The following is a 24,970-nucleotide window of genomic DNA, read 5'->3' on the forward strand; positions in this document are numbered from 1 at the left end:
ACCCGCTCTGGGTGTAGGTGAGGCCCAGCAGAACCATGCAGAGTAGTGACCCGCTCTGGGTGCAGGTGAGGCCCAGCAGAACCATGCAGGAGGAGTGACCCGCTCTGGGTTAGGTGAGGCCCAGCAGAACCATGCAGGAGGAGTGACCCGCTCTGGGTGTAGGTGAGGCCAGCAGAACCATGCAGGGAGTAGTGACCCGCTCTGGGTGCAGGTGAGGCCCAGCAGACATGCAGGAGTAGTGACCCGCTCTGGGTGTAGGTGAGGCCAGCAGAACCATGCAGGAGGAGTGACCCGGTCTGGGTGTAGGTGAGGCCCAGCAGAACCATGCAGGAGGAGTGACCCGCTCTGGTGTAGGGCCAGCAGAACCATGCATATATGACTGACTTAACATAAACTTCAAAGCACAAGAGACATGATGACACTGCCAGAACGGGATCCCTATATTGTTGATCTGTCAAGTCCAATAAATAAATAGATTCGGTCAGTACAAAAAAAAGTGCACTTTTGTCAAAATGTTAAAATCAAGCGGTCAAAGGTCTTAGTTAGTGTTATTATTGTTAGTAAACTTGTTAGCATGTTAGCATGTTAGTAAACTGACCTTTCCTTGTACTGTGGCCATTCACAGTCGAACGGCTCTGGTACAAACCCACACTTTCTTCTGTTTGTTTTACAGGCAGGCTGTCTAAAGCGCTTTCCTGAGGGCAGCAGGTCAAAACACACATGAAGGACCTAAATATAGGCGATACAATTAGATCTGATTATATGGGAATATGAGGGAAAATAAACAGTGTAAACAATATAATGACCTCGGAATATAAAAATACGAGAAAGATAAACAGTGTAAACAAAGGTGCAGATGAGGGTCTGTATGTTCTATCGGTTATATTATACGTTACAATAAATATAGGCAAAAAAGGACACGGAATTTATATATATATAAATAAAGTCACAGATCTACAACTGAGAACATTCCTCACAGGGGCCCACATCTGAGAAGACGAGGACCCTAGAAGGTCCTCGGACCCTTGATAGAGACTCGCTTCCGTTGCCTAAACTAGGGCATTTGTCATCATCACTACACAATGGGAAGTGTGATTACCTGACAATTTAACGTTCAATTCTGTTCTTTGGAAATGTTTGTACAGTTACTGTAGATTAATTGCGTCTGGCCTTAAACTAGTAATAGTGGCTTAAACATTGTTGGTTACAAATTGATTATTAGATGGTTTAAGCAATGCTTTTATCTCTGGGTAGAGAGAGAGAGAGAGAGAGAGAGAGAGAGAGAGAGAGAGAGAGAGAGAGAGAGAGAGAGAGAGAGAGAGAGAGAGAGAGAGGAAGCAGAGGAGAAAGAGAGCAAACAGAGGAGAGAGAGCAGAGGAGAAAGAGAGCAGAGACTGATAGCAAAGGAGAGAGAAAGATAGAGGGAGAGAGGAGAGAGAGCAGAGAGAGCAGAGGAGAAAGAGAAAGCAGAGGAGAGAGAGCAGAGGAGAGAGCAGAGAGAGAGAGAGAGCAGAGGAGAGAGCAGAAAGAGAGAAGCGCAGAGAGAGAGAGAGAGAGAGAGAGAGAGAGAGAGAGAGAGAGCAGAGATTGAGAGCAGAGGAGAGAGAGCAGAGGAGAGAGAGCAGATGAGAAAAGAGAGATAGAGGAGAGAGAGAGAGAGAGAGAGAGAGAGAGAGAGAGAGAGAGAGAGAGAGAGAGAGAGAGAGAGAGAGAGAGAGAGAGAGAGAGAGAGAGAGAGAGAGAGAGAGAGAGAGAGATCGAGAGAGAGAGACAGAGAGAGAGAGAGAGAGAGAGAGAGAGAGAGAGAGCAGAGGAGAGAGAGCAGAGGAGAGAGAGCAGATGAGAGAGAGCAGGGAGAGAGAGCAGAGGAGAATGAGAGCAGAGACTGATAGCAAAGGAGAGAGAAAGATAGAGGGAGGAGGAGAGCAGAGGAGAAAGAGAAAGCAGAGGAGAGAGAGAGCAGAGGAGAGAGCAGAGAGAGAGAGAGAGAGAGAGAGAGAGAGAGAGAGAGAGAGAGAGAGAGAGAGAGAGAGAGAGAGCGAGCAGAGACTGAGAGCAGAGAGAGAGAAAGAGAGAGAGAGAGAGCAGAGGAGAAAGAGAGAGAGCAGAGGAGGAGAGAGAAAGCAGAGGAGAAAGAGAGAGAACAGACAGACACAGAAATAACACAGATACAGAAGTGTGTGTGTGCATGTGTTTGAGTGTGCCTTAACGGAAAACTCCAACATTTGGAGAAATTATCTTACCGTCTTCTCCAGAGAGAGAGACAAGAAGATAGATACCAGTCTCCTCTCTGTGTGCGTTGAGTAGAAAGCTATCTGGCTGCATGTTAGCCTAGCTTAGCACAATGAATGGAAGCGGACATGACCGGGTAGCCTAGGCATTGTCCAACTAACAACACCTCTCCCGAAGGCTACCCGGTCATGTCCACTTCCATTCATTGTGCTAAGCTAACGTGGCTAACGTGCAGCCAGATAGCTTTCTACTGTTCCGTTAAACCCTTTCACTGCCACACTACCAAAACGGTTAACCCTTTCACTGCGATAATACACAGAAGGTTAACCGCCAGTTGTGTGATAGTAAAGGGTTAACCTTCTGTCGTGTGGCAGTGAAAGGGTTAAGGTCGCTTTCACATTATAGTTTTGGTGGACTCTGTGCGGTTCTGGTGGTGAAGTTGCAACATTGTTGCATTCTTCATTTGGTTCGCCTGCGTTCACATAGAAATCTGTGAGGCGGACCGAGACCTTCTGAACAATGTCACGCGGTCGAAAAGGGCGCTTGTCTATTGGACAGTGGAAATGTGTGTGGCTGCGAGCCCGTGTGTGTGCGCGCGCGCGTGTGTGTGTCTGTGTGTGGACTGCGGAGCCCTCCAGATCAGCGGAGCCGAGTTTTGACATGGCATTGATCCATTGTTCTATTGAAGCAAATTACCACCATCCTCTCGCTAAACAACTTGTAGACCACGGTGTTTTTATGAGTGCCCACAAGTAGCTGCTTTATTAATAATATAATAAGCCGCGTTTTTTCTTCCTTCTTCCCAAGATGCACAGATATATAGATATATAGATAGATAGATAGAGAGATAGATGCAGTGTGCTTGTTTTGCAGTGAATGAATGCTGCGAGCAGTGGTAAGGTAATAATAGTATTGACATGGCATTGATCCATTGATCCAATGCGCCTCGGTAATAATAATAAGCCGCGTTTTTTCTTCCTTCTTCCCAAGATGCACAGTTAGATAGATAGATAGATAGATAGATAGATAGATAGATAGATAGATAGATAGATAGATAGATAGATAGATAGATAGATAGATAGATAGATAGATAGATAGATAGATAGATAGATAGAGAGATAGAGAGAGAGAGAGAGAGAGATAGATAGATAGATAGATAGATAGATAGATAGATAGATAGATAGATAGATAGATAGATAGATAGATAGATAGATAGATAGATAGATAGATAGATAGATAGATAGATAGATAGATAGATAGATAGATAGATAGATAGATAGATAGATAGATAGAGAGATAGATAGATAGATAGATAGATAGATAGATAGATAGATAGATAGATAGATAGATAGATAGATAGATAGATAGATAGATAGATAGATAGATAGATAGATAGATAGATAGATAGATAGATAGATAGATAGATAGATAGATAGATAGATAGATAGATAGATAGATAGATAGATAGATAGATAGATAGATAGATAGATAGATAGATAGATAGATAGATAGATAGATAGATAGATAGATAGATAGATAGTGTGTGTGCGTGTGCGTGTGCGTGTGCGTGTGTGTGTGTGTGTGTGTGTGTGTGTGTCTGTCTGTGTGTGCAGGTGTGTGCGTGAGGGTGTGTGCGTGCGGGTGTGTGTCTGTGTGCAGATACATTATCTAGTGTCATTATCTATTATCTGTATTTGGATCTGTATATATATATTCTTTTTATATATATTTGTCATACAATACGAGATGGGAACAGATGTAATACAATTTACAAATGACCATTAGATTAAAGGAAGTCACGTTAAATCCCGCAAATGTATTTTCTAACCTAATATTCATTGGCAATGCAAACTTATGAATATATACTTCTACCTCCTCATACTGTACTTGTGCTCTCTATATGTATATTTCCATTTTAAATAAAGCTTATGAACACACACACACACACACACACACACACACACACACACACACACACACACACACACACACACACACACACACACACACACACACACACACACACACACACACACACACACACACACACACACACACACACACACACACACACACACACACACACACACACACACACACACACACACACACACACACACACACACACAGACACACACACATAAAAACACAGACATGACCAACACAATCTCTACGATGTGGGACGTTAAAGAAACAACAGGAACCGTTCCAGTGAGGAATCCACATAGCTGAGAGTCTCCGGCCGCGCAGGGCACAGCGTGCAGCGAGGAGGACGACAATAAACACTTTTCTACCCACTTAGGAGTCAAAATAGCCTTTGGGAACGTCCGCAGGCATGTGGCCACAGGGAGGGAGGGGGCGTCTGGTCAACCGTGAGGGGAGACACACGTGAGAGCACACACGAGTCACCCCCCTAGACGTCAAGAAAACAGTCAAATACCATTTAAAATCGTATTAACCCTTTCACTACCACACTACAGACGGTTAACCCTTTGTCATGTGACACTGAAAAGGGTTAACCGTATGTATTGTCGCAGTGAAAGGGTTAACCATCCATAGTGTGGTAGTGAAAGGGTTAACCATCTAGTGTGGTAGTGAACGGGCTAACCCTGTGTCGTGTGTTGCAGTGAAAGGGTTAACCTGCTGTATTGTGGTAGTGAAAGGGTTAACCTTATGTATTGTCGCAGTGAAAGGGTTAACCATCTGTAGCGTGGTAGTGAAAGGGTTAACCCTTTGTCGTGTGTTGCAGTGAAAGGGTTAACCTTCTGTAATGTGGTAGTGAAAGGGTTAACAATTGGTCGTGTGTTGCAGTGAAAGGGTTAACCTGATGTATTGTGGTAGTGAAAGGGTTAACCTTATGTATTGTCACAGTGAAAGGGTTAACCATTTGGTAGTAGTGTGGTAGTGAAAGGGTTAAAACAGCATCTCTTGACAAGGGATATTTGAGCAAAATGTAGAAACTGTTGAAATGTATGAAGGTTGTCTTTAAAATGTTGATTGTAAAGGTGAGTTACCGTCATGGGGTCAGATACTCTGCGCATTGCAACAGCATCATTATGTCATCAACATCTATTTAGTTAGCTGTCAAATTAGGCGTGTAAGAACAAATATGTGGGCATATAGTTGTCTACAGTTAAGTATTCTGAGCTATTTCACATAGTTTGATTATAGGATATTGGATTATTGTATATTGGAGCTTGTCTTGTGTTTGTGTACTAGTCCAAGTCTCTAGTCCTTTGGCCTGTTTACTTAATGTCATGTTATGATGTAATGTGTCTATGTGTGTGTGTGTGCGTGTGTGTGTGTCTGTGTGCGTGTGTGTGTGTGTGTGTGCGTGCGTGCGTGCGTGTGTGTGTGTGTGTGTGTGTGTGTGTGTGTGTGTGTGTGTGTGTGTCTGTGTGTGTGTGTGTGTGTACAGTACTAGTCCTTTATCCTGTTTAATTTTTGTAGTATCTTAATAGAAGAGACCATGGTAGTGCTCAGTTGTGCTTTATTCACAGTTGGGTATTCATACAGGTAAACAGTGAAACCGCAGCCAGTCCCTCTGGCTGCTACCTTATTCTGACACAGAGCGCTCCGAGGCGCCTCTGGTTCACGTAACAGTAACCAATGATAAGCAAGACATGTGACACCTTAACATCAGGGGAGTTGTAGTCCTACACTACACTACACTCCTCCCCTACCCTGATTCCTGAGATTACAGATTTAATCTGTCTGGGGGTTTTGCATTTCGTTTTGGTCTACTACTTCCCCTGACCTGAGGACCATCAGGCCCTAGTATTACTCGCTCTTCCGTTTCAGGCTGTGGTAACTTAGTTGACACCATTTGATTCACATGTCTTTTACATACTTTGTTCTGAACCTCAACCATGTATGTAACCGGGCCTAATGGCCTCACAATCCTCCCATGAACCCACTTTTCTCCTTCCCCTCCCCCATAGTTTTTCACCAACACCCGCTGGTGAGGTTGAAATGATCGGACCCTCTTCTGCGGTCCCTCTGGGCTCCGCTGTGTGCTCTGTTGTCCCGTCTCTGCACCGCTGGGCTGTATCAGCGACAGTCTCGTTCTCAGTTTCCGTCCCAAGAACAGTTCTGCCGGTGTTTTACCCGTCACACAATGGGGGGTGCTCCTGTAACAAAACAAAAAGTCTTGAATAGAGTGCTGCGTTGTGATACTCTGACTCTTTGCTTTTTCCAGCGCCTTTTTCAGATTCTGCACCAGGCGCTCTGCAGCCCCATTAGAGGCAGGGTGGTACGGCGGCGACCGTGTGTGTTTCACCCCATTGTTCCTGAGAAAGTCCTGAAATGTCCGTGACTGAAATGGGGGGCCATTGTCTGACACCAGTTCCTCTGGCAGCCCATAGTTTGCGAAGAACCCCCTCAGAACCTCCACTGTTTTCTCCGCTGTCGTTGTCATCATCAATGACACTTCCGGCCACTTAGAGAAACTGTCTGTTAACACCATAAACTTATGTTTGCCTTTGTCTGCAAAATCCACGTGGACTCTCTGCCACGGTCTCACTGCCCCAGTCCATGCATGCACCGGAGCCGTCGGTGGTGTGTTCCTAGTCAGTTGACAAGGGTTACATGTGGCCACCAGGTTTTCAATGTCTCTGTCCAGGTTTGGCCACCAAAAATGGCTACGTGCTCTGGTCTTCATTCTCACTATACCCAGGTGATCGTCATGTAACTCTTTTAACATTTGTGACCTCAGTACGGGAGGAATGACCACTCTAAAACCCCACATCACACAATCACTCTCTACAGACAGTTCTGTACATCTCACCCAGTATGGTTTTAGTTCCTCCTCCGTGACATGCTTAGGCCACCCTTTCTGTGTGAAATCTTTCACTGTTCTCAGTACTGCATCACTCTTGGTGTGCTCTGCAATCTCTCTAGCAGAGATAGGGATCTCATCTAAGAACGAGACTCTGAAGTCCGGGCTACACTCTTGTGCCTCTGCCTGCATCGGTAACCTAGATAATGCATCCGCATTCCCATGTGTCAGGGCGGCCTTATACTGAATATCGTATTGGTAGGCTGCTAGAATTAGGGCCCATCTCTGCAGTCTTGCTGCTGCTAATGTGGGAACACCTGTCTTTGGTCCTAAGATCTTGACCAGTGGCTGATGGTCTGTACAGAGGGTAAATTTTCGACCATACAAATATTCATGGAACTTTTTTACTCCAAAAATTATACTGAGGGCCTCCTTCTCTATTTGCGCATAATTTACCTCTGCCTTGGACAGGGTCCGTGAGGCATATGCTATTGGCTGCTCACTGCCATCTGGTAACTTGTGTGATATCACCGCCCCTATCCCGTATGGGGAAGCATCACAGGCCATTATCACTGGTAACTGGGGGTCAAAATGCGCTAGCACTGGTGCTGCTGTCAGCATCTTCTTGGTCCTCTCAAAAGCCTCTTGACGCTGCTTTGACCAGACCCATTCCTGTCCTTTCTGTAGTAGTTCTGTCATAGGTTTTATCTGTGTAGATAAAGAAGGCATGAATTTCCCATAGTAGGTTAACAAAGACAGAAACGCCCTCAACTCTGTGGTGTTTTTGGGCACCGGGGCCTTTTCAATGGCCTCCGTTTTCTCCTGAAGGGGGTGTAACCCCTGTGCATCTATGCGATGTCCCAAATAGCACACACTGTCCTGAAAGAAAGCACACTTTCCCTTGTTTACTCTCAGCCCATATTGATCCAACCTCTGCAGTACCCTTTCTAGATTTTTCATATGACTGTCTGTGTCATTGCCTGTCACCAATATGTCGTCTAGAAAACAGACTACCCCATCTAACCCTTGCAGCACTTGATCCATTGTTCGTTGAAATATGGCTGGAGCGCTGGCTACCCCATAAGGCAAGCGATTGTATCTGTACAACCCTTTTGGTGTGTTGATTGTTAAGTATTTCTTGCTCTCCTCTTCCAATTCCATCTGCTGATATGCCTGTGTCAAATCTAGCTTTGTAAAATGTTTCCCTCCTGCTAACTTGGCAAATAGGTCTTGTGTTCTGGGAAGAGGATACTGATCTACATCCAGAAATGGATTTACTGTTTCTTTGTAGTCCCCACATATGCGAACTGTGTTGTCTCTCTTTGGAATATTCACTATGGGTGCTGCCCACTCACTGTGTGGCACTGGAGAAATAACCCCTTGCTTCTCCAAGTCATCTAGCTGTTTGTTTACAGCTTCCCTCAAAGCATAAGGAACAGACCTGGCTTTGCAAAACCTAGGTTTTGCATGTGGGGACACATACATTTTAGCCTTAACCCCTGTCACTTTACCCAAACCATTGCTAAATACCTGCGTATATGTCTGACACAGGGACTCCACCGGATCCCCTATCCTGTTGACCTTAGACCAGTCTAGGTTTAATGGTCTTATCCAATTACGACCCATGAGTGCAGGACCCCGCCCCCTGGCTACCACTAAGGGTAACTGCAACTTCTGTTCCCCACTCTCAACTGTGACCATTATCTTCCCCATTAGCTCCAATGGCTCATCTGTGTACGTTTTCAACTTAGTCATACATGGAAGTAATGTTACATTTTTGAACTTGGCATGGTACATACTCTCTGATATGACTGACAACGCGGCACCTGTATCCACCTCCATACATATTTTCTGATCATTACATTTCACAAACACATTGTATGGTTTCTCATACTCACAATCCATATTAGGTCGGACTGTATACAGTCCCATTTGAGTCTGTTCCTCTGAACCGGACCCGTACTCTGCCTGTTCATGTTCAGTCTCTGAGATCATGTTGACTCCTCCTCCTCGCCCGCCTCTGTGCTGGGCCGTGCGCGTTGCTCTCCCTCGCTGATCTTGTCCGTTGAATTGGCCCTTCTTCCTGCAAGCCCTCTCCAGATGCCCCGTCGTCTTGCAAAAACGACACTGGAAATCCTTGTAGCGACAATCTCCCGCCGAATGCCCTCTCCCGTTGCAGCGGTTGCATTCCGACGCATTGCCGCTCTTCTGCTCTGTTCCTGCCCTCGGTGGTCGCTGTCCTCCCGTAGCGTCTTCACGTTGTCTTCCCGTCATCTCCACTCTGTCGGTTCTGAACTGCGGCTCTGGGACAAACCTTTTCATGCTGACCACGGTGCATTCATAGTTGTTGGTGATCTCCAGCGTCTTGGTCCACGCTAAAACCCCATCACAAGCTGCATTCAGCAGCTTACTGCGCAGATCGTTACTTGTGATACCGCAGATAAACTGGTCACGAAGCTGCTCTTCCATTGATGTTCCAAACGCACACCAAGAAGCCAACCCTTTTAATGCCGCCACATATTCCGTGAGCGATTCACCAGAGAGCTGTTTGCGATTTCTGAACGTATACCTCTCTGCTAGCACATTCTTCTTTGGTGAAAAATAGGCTCTCACTGCCGTTAACAAGTCCTTCAAGTCCACGTCGCCTGGCCTGTCCGGCGCCACCAAATCCTTGAGCAATGTAAACGTTTTAGCTCCTACCATGGAGAGAAACACAGCCCTTTGCCGGCCTGCCGCGATGTTGTTTGCGATGAAAAACTGCTGAAGTCTCTCTTCATAGGCTTCAAATGTCTCTATCGTCTCATCAAACACCAGTCCCGTTTCTAGACTGTACAGCGCCATTCCTTTTCGCACTTCCCCGCCACGAGTTTCAAGAGAAAAAAAAAACGTAGAAGCTAGCTTGACTATTATTCTTTCTTCGGCTACAAGCCTACAACCTCTATTTCCGAGGTGGACACAAACTATTGTTTTCCTTTATCCTCGTCGCCACTGTAGTATCTTAATAGAAGAGACCATGGTAGTGCTCAGTTGTGCTTTATTCACAGTTGGGTATTCATACAGGTAAACAGTGAAACCGCAGCCAGTCCCTCTGGCTGCTACCTTATTCTGACACAGAGCGCTCCGAGGCGCCTCTGGTTCACGTAACAGTAACCAATGATAAGCAAGACATGTGACACCTTAACATCAGGGGAGTTGTAGTCCTACACTACACTACAATTTTAAATATTTAATGTCATGTTGTAAGTAGTATGTTGCACAATCACAATGTAAGTTTGTTGTGGATTCTAATAAACTAGACACACAGACACACAGACACACAGACACACACACACACACACACACACACACACACACACACACACACACACACACACACACACACACACACACACACACACACACACACACACACACACACACACACATACACACACACACACACAGATTAAATGTTTCTGCTCTGGCCCGTGACGCACAAACTGTGTTTAGAATGTGCCGGGTCAGCTAACCGCTAATTGAAAAACAAGGTATTAACTCTTGAGAATTCCATAGGGGCTCCAGACCTCTGCGGTTCCCGTGGTTACGGAGCAGCAAAACACCTGTGGTTCCCGTGGTTACGGAGCAGAGGAACACCTGTGGTTCCCGTGGTTACAGAGCAGAGGAACACCTGTGGTTCCCGTGGTTACAGAGCAGAGGAACACCTGTGGTTTCCGTGGTTACAGAGCAGAGGAACACCTGTGGTTCCCGTGGTTACGGAGCAGAGGAACACCTGTGGTTTCCGTGGTTACGGAGCAGAGGAACACCTGTGGTTTCCGTGGTTACGGAGCAGAGGAACACCTGTGGTTCCCGTGGTTACAGAGCAGAGGAACACCTGTGGTTCCCGTGGTTACGGAGCAGAGGAACACCTGTGGTTTCCGTGGTTACAGAGCAGAGGAACACCTGTGGTTTCCGTGGTTACGGAGCAGAGGAACACCTGTGGTTTCCGTGGTTACAGAGCAGAGGAACACCTGTGGTTTCCGTGGTTACGGAGCAGAGGAACACCGCGTGTCACTCGTTCTGGGCCCTCTGTGTCTCCATCTTATTTGCATATCGCCGTTTTGCAGCCTGCACTTCTTTGCGTAGCCTATAAGCTGTTGCCTTATACTTATACAGATCCATATTTCCCGATACTCGGCCCGAGTTGTAAGCAGCGGTGCAAGCATTCAGGGCCACTCGGATGGAGTTGTCAACCCACGGTTTCTGGTTTGGAAAGACTAGAACCATCTTCGTGGGGACGATAGTGTCAGCTAACATTGCTATAAAGCAGGGGTCTCAAACTCAATTTACCTGGGGGCCGCTGGAGGTAGAGTCTGGGTGAGGCTGGGCTGCATCAAATATTCCACAAAAAAAGGGTTTCAAGTATTCAAAAAAAAAGTACAACTGATCCAATCTTCTCACAAACTCACTAAAACCTCACAAACACCAGCAACTGAGCATTCTCAGTGGTGTCAGTGGACTCATCCACAGCTATGGAAATGCACTGTGAATTTTTTTTTTATTCTATCACAAAGCTGTTTAATCAAATCATCAGCCAGTATTTCAGTTATTCTGGTTGCTGTGCTATCTGAGGAGAATTAGCTTTTGTTTGCCTTCAAACATGGTCTCCATCACTTCAGTCATACATTATTTTATTATTTATGCATCAGAGAATGGCTACTTGTTTTTAGCCAACACCCATGCCACTGAGTGAGGACTTCTTGGTTGCTTTTTCTCGTTGTGACATAGCTTTAACAATAATTCTGCTTGCAGCTTGATTATGATGATTTCATTCCATTTATTTTTGTGGTTCTTAGCACTGAATTTGAGGAAATGTTGCATCAAAATAACTGTTTCGTTTCGTAGTGGCGTTTCAAATATGCCACTCTTCACAAGAGCTACCGTTTCTTGGCATATTAGTCACATTGGTTTGGTGCTGGGAGGATGCACGCATATTTTTCAGTCCATTCATCTTTGAATTGCAGCGATTTTCACTGTTGACTTTTCTTTTACTGACCATCTTTGAACATGCCACATTTTTCTACTAGCTGCCTGCTGGCGAAACTAGGCTACTAGCTACATTTATCTCACGGAGATAAAACTGGGAACTAGGCTACTTGCTACAGTACCTGCAGATTAGACTACCTGTAGATGCGCTGTCAACTCGCTCTGACTGGGACCCGTTGAAAGAGACGACACACATTCCGTGAAGACCCGCCCTACTCCCCTAGTCTGTCTCTGATTCGCAGACTGTGGGTGGGGGGGGGGGGGGATGCTGACGGGACGCTGAATGTGATTGGACCAGACTAGACAGACACAGACAGTAGTGCAGCCGGACAGGCAGAGCACTGCTTGCAGATGAGATAGCGGAGAATTTCGAGGATGCCTGCCATACTGTACGCACTGGATATATTTTCCTGCCACTTGGTATCACTCCGGAATCACGTTTCAACCAAGTCACTAACGTAACGTTGCTGCCATGAGCCTGCGCTATGGTAGCCTACAAGTGATCAAATAAATAAAACATCCAACTCGCACAACGACGCGGCAAAAAGTTGCGCGGGCCACACTAACACTAAACTTTGATGTCACGTAGGGGGCCGCAAAATATCATCCAGCGGGCCGCAATTGGCCCGCGGGCCGCGAGTTTGAGACCCCTGCTATAAAGCTAACCACAACATTGCTCAACATTCTATATCTATCCCACCGTGTCTGTGTAAAATCTTGTACACGTTCTTTCTGAACGGACGTGAGATGCATATAACATTGTTTAGAAACCTTTTTGCGAACTTTAGACGGTGTTTTGTCCATTTTCGTCCTCTTCTGTAGTTTTTTCAGTAACGAGTGCCGTTACCGTTACTGCCAAAAAATACGGCGCGTTACTATGATTGAAGCAGTTTCTTTCATCAGACAGATCTCTGCGCCGAGAGGCAATATGTTGATTAGTGGGATGAATGAATGAATGAATGAATGAATGAATGAATGAAAACTTTATTTAACAGATTGCAGAATGGGTACAATACAGTACGGCTCAATACATACAATTGTTAAGGGGATGCAGACCTGAGAAAGACGTTTGTCTTGTTTCCATCAGGGTCCCCCATTTTCAATTCATATAGACATTTATGACATACACAACATACATGACATTTATGGCATAGGGACATATAGGTATTTAGTACTGATACATTTGTGACATAAACGGTATTCAAATATACAGTACTCTTACCCCTAGATCCTGACAGAGTATATATGATGGGGAGGGGACTGTACATTAGGAGGGGGTGGGTGGGTGGGTGGGAGAGAAATATACTCGCGAATATACCTCAGCGATTGGCTGAGGTAAGGATGAGTAAAATGTCATGGTAAGCCAATCAGAGGTAGAGGTGGGCGGGTGCCTCCAGAGTCTGACACACAGCGACACAACACAAGTGACTCAGTCAGCGTGAGACCGCGGTCCGTGTACGTTTGTTTGGCGAGCCCAAATAATCCAAAACGAATCCAACGAACAACACAAGTGAGCAGTCAACGACAGACCGCGGGTCCATGAGCGGTTTTTGTTCACTCTTGTGTTAGTCGTGTTGCAGCGCAGGGCACTGCAGTCGTGGAGGCTCTACTCTGCTGACATAGTGCTGCACTTCCTGGTTTAATAGCACAGTCTTCAGGTGCTCAGAGTCAGAGATATATATATCTGTATGTCATGCATGTCTTAAATGTCATGATTAGATTTGTTTAGATGATTAGATTAGATTCTTATATCTGTATGTTGTGTATGTCATGAATTGAAAATGGGGGACCCTGGTGTAAACAAGACGAAAGTATTTCTCTGATCTGCATCCCCTTATTAACAATTGTGTGTATTGAGCTGTACTGTACTGTACCCATTCTGCAATCTGTTAATTAAAATGTTCAATCAATCAGTATATATTTGTTATTTATTTTTGGTATAGTGCTTAACAAGCATAATTTAATGTTGCCCAGTTGTGGCCTGTTGAGGGGCAATACATATCAAAAGTTCCAAAACATCTATTGTGTTTGTATTTGTATGATCCACTATATAAACATAGTAATTATAATATCTACATACATGGCATTTGATTGGAGGCTATAGTCTCACTTTGTCCCACAGCAACATTAAAATAGTTTAGATTTGTGTATGTTGTTTATGTAAAAAGATTACTTGAAAGTAACGCAATAGTTACTTTCTGAAGTAACTAGTTACTTTTATAATTTGTAACTGAGGCCCCGTTTAGACGAGCGTTTTGTGAACAGAAACCGCAAAAGTCATCTTGCGGTTTCACTTTTAATTTTACGTTTAGACGAGCGTTTTGGGATGGAATTCTGCGTGCAGACGACGCTGTAACGACTCGAGACGACGGAGCCCCACTGTCACACGATTGGCGCATATGTCACATGACGTGCTGTGAAGACCCGCCCTACTCTGCCTCTGATTCGCAGACTGTGGATGGGGAATGTGATTGCACCAAAGCAGAGTCACTCACAGACAGTGGGTCCACTCACGCCGCGGGACAGATTCTTGTGTATTTAACCCTTTCACTGCCACACGACAGCCGGTTGTGTGATAGTAAAGGGTTAACCTTCTGTCGTGTGGCAGTGAAAGGGTTAAAAGTACTGCCAATGTAGCCTTCAGGTGATCTCCGTTGATATAAGTCAGACATACTTGCTTTGTTTACGTCTCGGCTACTGGCGCATACCTGCTACCTGTGACGTAAGCAGTACGCGCGACCAGAGCCGTGACAACCCTTTCGTCATCGTTTTATCAGATTTATACGTTTTAACAGTTTAGACGAGAGCGCAAAGCTTTTGCGTTTCTAGGAATTCCACCCTGGAAGGTAGTCTCACTTTTTTGCGGTTTCACCCCGTAAAAACGCCGTTTCCGTATAAACGAAAGGCACATCCGAAAAAATATTTTTGCGGATTCACCTGCTAGCGTTTCCGTCTAAACGGGGCCTGAGTAAGTAATTTAGTAACTTTTTGGATGAAGTAACTAGTAACTGTAACTAGTTACTTTTTAAAAGTAACTTGCCCAACACTGTATATATCTACACGGTGACCAAGTGTCCGTTCGCGAGGAAAGATCTAGTCCCCGACTTTAAAACGATGATTGCGCAAAACGGGCAGGATTGTAAATGGAGAACTTTTTATTCCTAAATCTACACCAATATATCTTTCACCCAGAGTGAAAATTGCGTAGTCCGCCGAGGTGGGAACGGGATGAAACGACAACAGGCTTCACCTTGCGGCCTAGAAGGCCCCTTGAGAGAGACACTTAACCCCCGAACTGCTCCAGATGAGCAGGTTGGCAGATGCAGTCCATTTACTGTTTACACAACTTGTAAAACTGGAGGTCGACTTTAAAGGGGAACTATCTTATAAATGGCCTTTTTCAGTGTTTAGCATTGTTTCCTAGCTATGTGGACTTATATTAATATGATCTATGTCTCTAATTCTCATATTGGCGCATTCTTCCAATTCTCCTCTCACAATATTCACCCTCACTGAACTGAGTCATCTGAAAATGTGATGATTTGTGATGTCAGAGAGACACTGCTGCATGATAATGTTCAGGCGAGGCAGTGGTTTACCATTGTGGTTGGAGCCCAGGCTCAAAACGGCTTAAGATCTTGAGGTAGAAAAATGCTGTTTTTGAGGACTTGATTAGAAATACAAAACAATGAATTAAAAAAAAAAAAAAATTACAGAGGTGTTCCATAAACTCACAGGAATTGTGTAAAAGTGCCCAAATAGTGAAAGAAATAGTAAAATAGTTCCCCTTTAAAACGTTCTCTGGAGCAGTATGATGCAGAAAAGAAGCGTCCATCTACACCGAAGCCCTAAGGTCCATCCCAATTCCAGAAATTAATGACTCAACACAGGCTGGCAGACGGGAACTGCAAAAGTACCTTCTGATTCAAAGTCAAAATCCTTCAAAGTAAAATCTCAAATCTGTCAAATCTGCTTAACACCCACTAAATCCCATATACCGGGCGTCCCGGGAACTATATGACCGTTGTGCAGAGTGTGTTCTCAGTTGACCCTCTCTGGATAAATAAATGGTGCATTTATATAACAGCTTTTATCCAAAGTGCTTTACAATTTTGTTCCTCACATTTTACACCGTTCACTCACACATTCACACACTGACGGCGGAGGCGACCGTGCAAGGTGCCAACCTGCTCATCGGGAGCAATCAGGGGTTAAGTGTTTCGCTCCAGGACACTTCGACACGCCGCCCCAGAGGGAGGAACCTTTTTTTGATTACCAGACGACTGCTCTAAAAGGTTAAGGAATACAGCTCTACAGTTAACTCCTGGCACAGATTCTACTGAGCGGTTACCTTAAATGATACTTTCCACGGCAAAACTCGAAAGATGACTGACGTTTTTAGTCCAGGGGAGAGTAAGCTGAATAATCCGGCGGGCCGGGCGAGCTGCCCTGTGCTCGTTTAGATAATCCCTGCACGGCGCCCGACACATGCCACTTAGCTGCCTCCCTCTCACCCCTAAAAGCAAGGCACCCTAGAGTGTGCGGCTGTATTCAAAGCATGTATTAGGGAGTTTAGCCCAGAGGTCACTCAGAGGTCACGGTTGGCAGTTGACGGCACAGCGGACGCTAAGCCTAATGGGACTAAACACAGTAACACTTTGAAGGGGACATCAATGGGTATCACTTAAACAGGATAATGAGACAGAGACATGGAGAGAGACAGAGACAGAGAGAGAGACAGAGAGAGAGAGAGAGAGACAGAGAGAGAGAGAGAGAGAGACAGAGACAGGGAGAGAGACAGAGACAGGGAGAGAGACAGAGAGAGAGAGAGAGAGAGAGAGAGACAGGGAGAGACAGAGACAGAGGGACAGAGACAGAGGGACAGAGACAGAGAGAGAGACAGAGACAGACAGAGGGACAGAGACAGAGGGACAGAGACAGAGGGACAGAGACAGAGGGACAGAGACAGAGGGACAGAGACAGAGGGACAGAGACAGAGGGACAGAGACAGAGGGACAGAGACAGAGGGACAGAGACAGAGGGACAGAGACAGAGAGAGAGAGACAGGGAGAGACAGAGACAGAGGGACAGAGACAGAGGGACAGAGACAGAGGGACAGAGACAGAGAGACAGAGACAGAGGGACAGAGACAGAGGGACAGAGACAGAGGGACAGAGACAGAGACAGAGACAGAGAGAGACAGAGGGACAGAGACAGAGGGACAGAGACAGAGAGACAGAGACAGAGAGACAGAGACAGAGGGACAGAGACAGAGGGACAGAGACAGAGAGACAGAGACAGAGGGACAGAGACAGAGGGACAGAGACAGAGGGACAGAGACAGAGGGACAGAGACAGAGAGAGAGAGACAGTGTTAGTAGTAATCTGGGGAAATTATTTGGCAGCATCCTAAATTCAAGAATTATAGATGTCCTCAATGAGCACAATGTCTTAAGAAAAAGTCAAATTGGATTCCTCCCAAACTATAGAACAGCTGACCACATTTTCACCCTACACACACTAATAGATAAATATGTAAATCAAAATAAAGGAAAAATTCATGCATGCTTTGTCGATTTCCAGAAAGCGTTTGACTCAGTCTGGCATGAGGGTTTACTTTTTAAATTAATAGAAAGTGGTATAGGGGGGAAGTCCTTTGATGTTATTAAATCCATATATGAAAATAACAAATTGGCTGTCAAAATGGAGATAAACACAGACTTCTTCCCACAAGGCAGAGGGGTGAAGCAAGGCTGCAACCTCAGCCCCACACTGTTCAATATCTATATAAATGAACTGGCATTATTATTAGAACAGTCAGCAGCACCTGGGCCCTCATTCATCCACGTTGCGTACGCACAGATATGTGCTTAACCCGTGCATGCGACCATTTCTAAGCAAAGTGTGGGATTTATCTATTTGAACGTGAACTTGACTTTGTGCGTATGTCTACGCACAGCCCAGAGCATGCGTAGCTGGCGCCCGTTGGTAGAATATATTATTACAACAAGGAAATAAGCTTCTGTGCATTAGTTTCAACACTGGCGTGTTCTGTATGAACCGTAATTCATTATAGTTCATTGTAAAATAGCAACAGTAGTGTAATTATGGTCAAAACCCTATAAATAGCATTTGGAATAATAGGTCTTTATCTCCGAATGAATGCAGCATGGTTTATATAGCGTTATCCGGAATATACAGGGTGTACTGACTGACTGCGCTCCGCGTAGCTCAACTTGTTATTATTTTGCGCACGTTTTGATTATATTTAAAAGGATTTACGTTAAACGAAACAAGTGGAATTTCGAAGCTGTAAGCAGAATACAAGTCATATGAACACCCACGATATAGTGTTCTTCCCCTTCCTACTGTATAAGAAAGAATAAAAAACGCATTGCAATGAGAACAGGGTGTATGTGTATTACAAAACCCTTGCAATAATGTGTCTTAAATGAATGGACACAGAGCATATATCGTGTGGGTGATATGACTTGTATTATGCTTACAGAATTCCACGTAATTAGTTTTACAATGTCAAAGCCTTTTAATATAAATCAAAACGTTCCCGTATTTCTGCAAATATGCACAAAATAATAAGGAGTTGAGGTAGATACACACTCAGAACGTATTACATGCTGGTATGCTGATAGAGTAAACTATTATATGAATATGATATGATATAAGGTATACACTGGTCCGTCGCATACACTGGTATGCGCAAGTTACTGTTGCATAATGTAGGCTATGGCTGCTATTATATGTAATTCATAAAGGCTACCTAATAGTATATGATTTTTAGAGGCATCTATTTTGTTGTCGGTATTAGGCTAATACCAACAACAACAGGGGGGGACCCTGATGTAAACAAGACAAACGTCTTTCTCTGGTCTGCATCCCCTTAACAATTGTGTGTATTGAGCCGTACTGTATTGTACCCATTCTGCAATCTGTTAAATAAAGTTTTCATTCATTCATTCATTCAAAATAGATGCCTCTAAAAATCATATTATAGCCAATCGAACACAACTAATAAAGGCATTCATATTACAGCACGGTTATAATGACACACACATGATGAATTGAAAATGGGGGACCCTGATGTAAACAAGACGAAAGTCTTTCTCTGGTCTGCATCCCCTTAACAATTGTATGTATTGAGCTGTACTGTGCCCATAAACTTTTCAATCAATCAATCAAACCACCAACGCCAAACAGTGGTCAACGAACGGTCTTTATTAGTATTTTGAGCTGTCCAGGCAGAATTGCAGCAATGGTCTTAGGGAGCCGTTGATATCTGACATCACCGTGTACAAGTCAGCCTTTTATTTATCCCATAACACCGGTTGTGTCTTCTTGGTTCGACAGCGCCTCAGTGAACAATCTCCCGTGAAGTTTCTCAGAGTTCCGCTCGGGTCAGTCCATTATTTCACATCCCATGGGGGGTGTTTCATGACCATATATGGATAATCATGCACGAGCATTGACGGTAGAACAAAGAGGTATTTATCAACACGGAGGAGCGTAGGACCTGTGTACGCACGGTTGATAAATCCCGTTTTTTTTGTGCGTGCACACATTCTAAATTCTGTGCTTACGTATGAAAATAGAATACTTTCTAAGAAAAATTGATAAATGAGGGCCCAGGTCTCACTCTCACATACACAGAAATCAAGTGTCTCTTTTATGCAGATGACCTGGTCATACTGTCTCCTACTAGAGAAGGTCTTCAGCTAAGTTTGGACATTCTTCATCAGTACTGTCAGACCTGGGCCCTGACAGTGAATATGAAGAAAACCAAAATTATGACCTTCCAAAAAAGATCCCAGTTACAGAGAAATTACCCAGAATTCGAAATAGGTGCGACCCAAATAGAACAAACAAATAGCTATACATATCTAGGTTTACAAATCAGCTCCACTGGAAATTTCTGTTCAGCTGTAAAGGAACTCAAGGAGAAGGCAAAAAGGGCTTTCTATGCCATCAAGCGTTCAGTTCAAATCCAAATTCCAACCAGGACATGGCTCAAAATATTTAAAGCAGTTATAGAATCGATTGCACTGTACGGCAGTGAGGTATGGGGCCCTTTATTAGTAACGGATTGGGCAAAATGGGACAAAAATCCAATTGAGATCCTGCATGTAGAGTTCTGCAAAACAATTATCAGGGTACAAAGGAAAATCCCAAACTCTGCATGCAGGGCTGAATTAGGACAATATCCGTTACTCATAAATATGCAAAAAAGATCAATAAAATTCTGGAGCCATATTAAAAAAAGTTACCTGGCCTGCTATCATCATCCTGGCCTGCCAAGAGCTGGACCTACAAAGGAGCCCCTTTTGTCAACTCATAATGAAACAGGCTGACATCTCACACTCTGACATCACAAACCCTAGCCAGCCTCAGAAGATTAGACCTAACCAAATTATAACCAAAGAAAAAGATAAATACATTACGTATTGGAATCAACTCACACAATCACAACACAAATTAGAAACATATTTGGCCCTAAACAGACAGTATACTGTGGCAGACTACCTCAGCACAGTAACTGATAAGAATCTAAGAAAGACTCTGACAAAGTACAGACTGAGTGACCATGGTTTGGCGATAGAGAAGGGCAGACACAGACAGACCTGGCTGCCCAGAGAGGAGAGGTTGTGCTGTCTTTGTGATGAGGGAGCCGTAGAGACAGAACTACACTTCCTAACACAATGTGAAAATTACAGAAATATTAGGGAGGAATTCTTTCCAAAAATTTTAATAATTTCCCCAGAATTCCAAAGTATGACAGAAGTGCAGAAATTGCCATTCCTCCTGGGGGAACAGAAAGAATGTGCAGTTTTAGCTGAAAAATATATCAATTCATGTCACAAGAAAAGGGACAACCAGTAGGGGCGGCTACGTGGCGTAGTGGGCAAGGCGCTCGCCACGAATGCGGAGACGCTGGGCTCGCCTGTTCGAGCCCAGCGCTCCACATTGCTTTCAGTTTAGCTGGTCGTTCATACTAATACACATTGGCCGTATTAGGGGGTGGGAAACTGATGGGTGGGGATCGGGCATTGTGGGCAGCGACTCCTACAGGTCGGTTGGTGCGCCTGCGCAGTAGAATCAGGAAGTGTCGGGGGCAGCGTGAGCCTCCCACGCGTTACTCCTCGCCACTGAGAGATCGAGCTGCGCAGGTGAAAAGATGCGACTGCTGTTACCTCAAGTACCGGAGGGGACTTGTGCTATGTATGACTTAGTCCACATTGCAGCCGGCTTGTGGGAGGCAAGAAACAGCGTCCGTGACAGGGGAGGGTTGAATTGGATGATACGAAATTGGGATGGGAGAAAAAATGTAGAAAATGGGAGAAAAAGTGGATAAAAAAAAGAAAAGGGACAACCAGTAGGACACATATACTGTATATACATGTACCATGTTTTACTCACCGCACCATCTCCTTTATTTCTTTGATCTTATATTGTTATGTTGTTTGCTGTTTATGTCATAATTGTGCTTTGGCAACATTTGTGAAATTGCATGCCAATAAAGCTTTTTGAATTGAATTGAGAGAGAGAGAGAGAGAGAGAGAGAGAGAGAGAGAGAGAGAGAGAGAGAGAGAGAGAGAGAGAGAGAGAGAGAGAGAGATACAGGGGCAGGGAGAGAGACAGAGACGGAGAGAGAGAGACAGGGAGAGAGAGAGGGACAGAGACAGGGAGAGAAAGCGGGACGGGGACAGAGAGAGGGAGAGAGACAGGGAGAGACATGGACAGGGAACACTGTGTACTTCTCCTTTTTAAGATAAGATATTCCTTTATTGATCCCCTTGGGGAAATTCGGGCGTCATAGCAGTATGGGGGAGGGGGGAGGGGTACAGGTATGGGCAGGGTAATGAATATAAAAATATGAGAAACAATAAACATTGTAAACAATATAATTAACTCTGATATATTATAGCTGATATACATCATCTATCTCTTTCTTTCACACATACACACAACTACAGTTCATGGTGTGTGATTCCCACAGACACAGAAACAGACCCTCTCTCCCTCTCTCTCTTTCACATACACACAATCTCTCTCTCTCCCTCCCTCTCTCTCTCCCTCCCTCTCTCTCTCTCCCTCTCTCTCTTTCACATACTCACAATCTCTCTCTCCCTCCCTCTCTCTCTCCCTCCCCTCTCTCTCTCTCCCTCTCTCTCTTTCACATTCACACAATCTCTCTCTCTCCCTCCCCCCTCTCTCTCTCTCCCTCTCTCTCTTTCACATACACACAATCTCTCTCTCTCTCTCTCTCTCTCTCTCTCTCTCTCTCTCTCTCTCTCTCTCTCTCTCTCTCTCTCTCTCTCTCTCTCTCTCTCTCTCTCTAACCCACAGTGTATTTAGGACAGTTTTTGAGCGACAGCGACACCAGGCTATGTCAGAACTCTCGCTCCAAACAGAGGGACAAGGGTCACGCTTTTGAACTTCCTAAGATTAACACTCAAAAAAAAAAAAAAAAAAAAAATATATATATATATATATATATATATATATATATAATAATCAAAAGATAATAAAGATAAAAATAAAACTCCTCACTCCCCCGGTCAAACGAAGTAATAGAATTACATTCCGGGGAGAGATAAATAAGATTCCTTGACCCCCTCGTCACAATCAGTAGTAGTATTTCAGACACAAGGGGGCGGGACGCTGGAGGCCGATAACAACATTACACGCCCGCTTCCTGTTTTCGGGGAGGAATCCCTCCAATCGGAATGATAGAATCAAAGCGGAACACGTCCACATACCTGAAGGTGGACCCGGGACCATGTCCAGTCTGGGCTCACATTTCGGAAGAGAGCAATCTAGAGAGAGAGGGGGGGGGGGAGACATAAAGGAATGTTAAGAAAGAGAGAGAGAGAGATGTACATCTGAAAATACATCTGAAAGGCAGTGGAATATAAATTATATTACAGTACACTGCCCGGCAGAAGCTAACCACAGTGACTACGCAAAAACAGTGAAACTGAGAAGGGTGATTTTAAAGTTCTTTGACTAGTGATTTTGTAGTTACTGCAATTATTTATACCCTTTTTCTCTAAAAACCAGAGCAAGATTGAACTCTGAAACGTTGTCACAGGATAAATGGTAAATGGCTGCATTTATATAGCAGCTTTTATCCAAAGCCCTTTGCATTTTGTTCCTCGTGTTTTTTTTTTTTTTTTTTTTACTTACATTTTTATTAACATTTATAGACGTACGGTACAACACTTAGACACTACTTACAATAACATCAATAACATAACAATATACAGACACGGGCCCCTTGAATTACTTTAATACGACTGCGTTCAGCCGCCCAGACCCCCATGAGAGGGACCCCCCCCCCCGCCATCCACCCCTAGAAATAGGGCTCCCCCACATCTCATGTCCACTCAGCACTCAGCGACACGGGTCCCTTGAATTTAATTGGGCCAGGCTCAGTAGAGGAGTTTCAAGTTTCAAGTTTCTTTAATAGTTGTCATACAGAAGTACAGAATACTTTCATACAAAATGCTTCTTACTGTTTCGCTCCAGAGACTGTGTTAGACAAGATAGTATCAAATAACATAGTATAGCATGTAAATTAGAAGTAAAAATAGAGGTCACAGTGTTCAGTATATACATATGTACAATGTTCGATGCAGAATAGAAGTAACTGAGTTACCATACAATATACAATATATACTATGCAATGTACTAATATACAATACTATATAGTGCAGAGCAGAAATGGGATGAGGTACAATTTAGGTACAATTTACAGTAAGGCGTGCGAGTTGTAGTGCAAATCCTTTACCAATAAATATAAATATAAAGTGTAAAGTGTGTTTAGGTGTTCTAAACAAGTGTGTAAAGTGGGTGCTGCAGTGAGTTGCCCATTTAAAGTGAGTGTGTGCGTGTGGATGTGTGTGCTGTGTGCATTTGATGGTTGCTGCATAGTGAGCGAGGGTTCCTCACATTTTACCCATTTACCCATTCACTCACAAATTCACACACCGATGGCGGAGGCGACCAATGCATGCAAGGTGCCCACCTGCTTATCGGGAGCATTAAGGGTCTTGCTCAAGGAGGAGCGGGAATCAAACCGGGAACCTCCCGATTACCAGACGACTGGTCTACCTCCCGAGCCACTGTCGCCCCCCCCCCCCCCCCCCAAACACTTTTGAAAAAAGAATGTAGTCACTGCGGTTAGCTTCTGCAGGGCAGTAGAGTGTAAATGAATGATGACAAAGGCCCTAGACCTGGCATATCGTGTGGCGAAAGGAATGGCTCCCGTCTACCTCCGGTCAATGGTCTCTAACTACACACCCCCAAGACCTCTACGCTCTGCATCTTCTAACTACACACCCCCAAGACCCCTACGCTCTGCATCTTCTAACTACACACCCCCAAGACCCCTACGCTCTCCATCTTCTAACTACACACCCTCAAGACCCCTACGCTCTGCATCTTCTAACTACACACCCCCAAGACCCCTACGCTCTCCATCTTCTAACTACACACCCTCAAGACCCCTACGCTCTGCATCTTCTAACTACACACCCTCAAGACCCCTACGCTCTGCATCTTCTAACTACACACCCTCAAGACCCCTACGCTCTGCATCTTCTAACTATACACCATCAAGACCCCTACGCTCTGCATCTTCTAACTACACACCCCCAAGACCCCTACGCTCTGCATCTTCTAACTACACACCCCCAAGACCCCTATACTCTGCATCTTCTAACTACACACCCCCAAGACCCCTACGCTCTGCATCTTCTAACTATACACCCTCAATACCCCTACGCTCTGCATCTTCTAACTACACACCCCCAAGACCCCTACGCTCTACATCTTCTAACTATACACCCTCAAGACCCCTATACTCTGCATCTTCTAACTACACACCCCCAAGACCCCTACGCTCTGCATCTTCTAACTACACACC

The 24,970-nt window shown here is 44.7% G+C and overlaps 1 protein-coding gene across 1 annotated transcript in view; it reads right to left on the minus strand.

The window, feature by feature from the left end:
- Positions 1–24,970, minus strand: part of triob (trio Rho guanine nucleotide exchange factor b) — a gene marked incomplete at both ends in the record, with an annotated part of 438,511 nt that overhangs the window by 319,415 nt on the left and 94,126 nt on the right. Inside the window, 1 exon segment of the mRNA XM_084308322.1 lies at positions 22,803–22,859. Within this exon segment, the coding sequence (XP_084164448.1) occupies positions 22,803–22,859 (57 nt within the window).

The sequence above is a fragment of the Notolepis coatsorum genome (genome assembly GCF_963971535.1).
Source record: "Notolepis coatsorum genome assembly, chromosome: 2".
Taxonomy (NCBI): Eukaryota; Metazoa; Chordata; class Actinopteri; order Aulopiformes; family Paralepididae; genus Notolepis; species Notolepis coatsorum.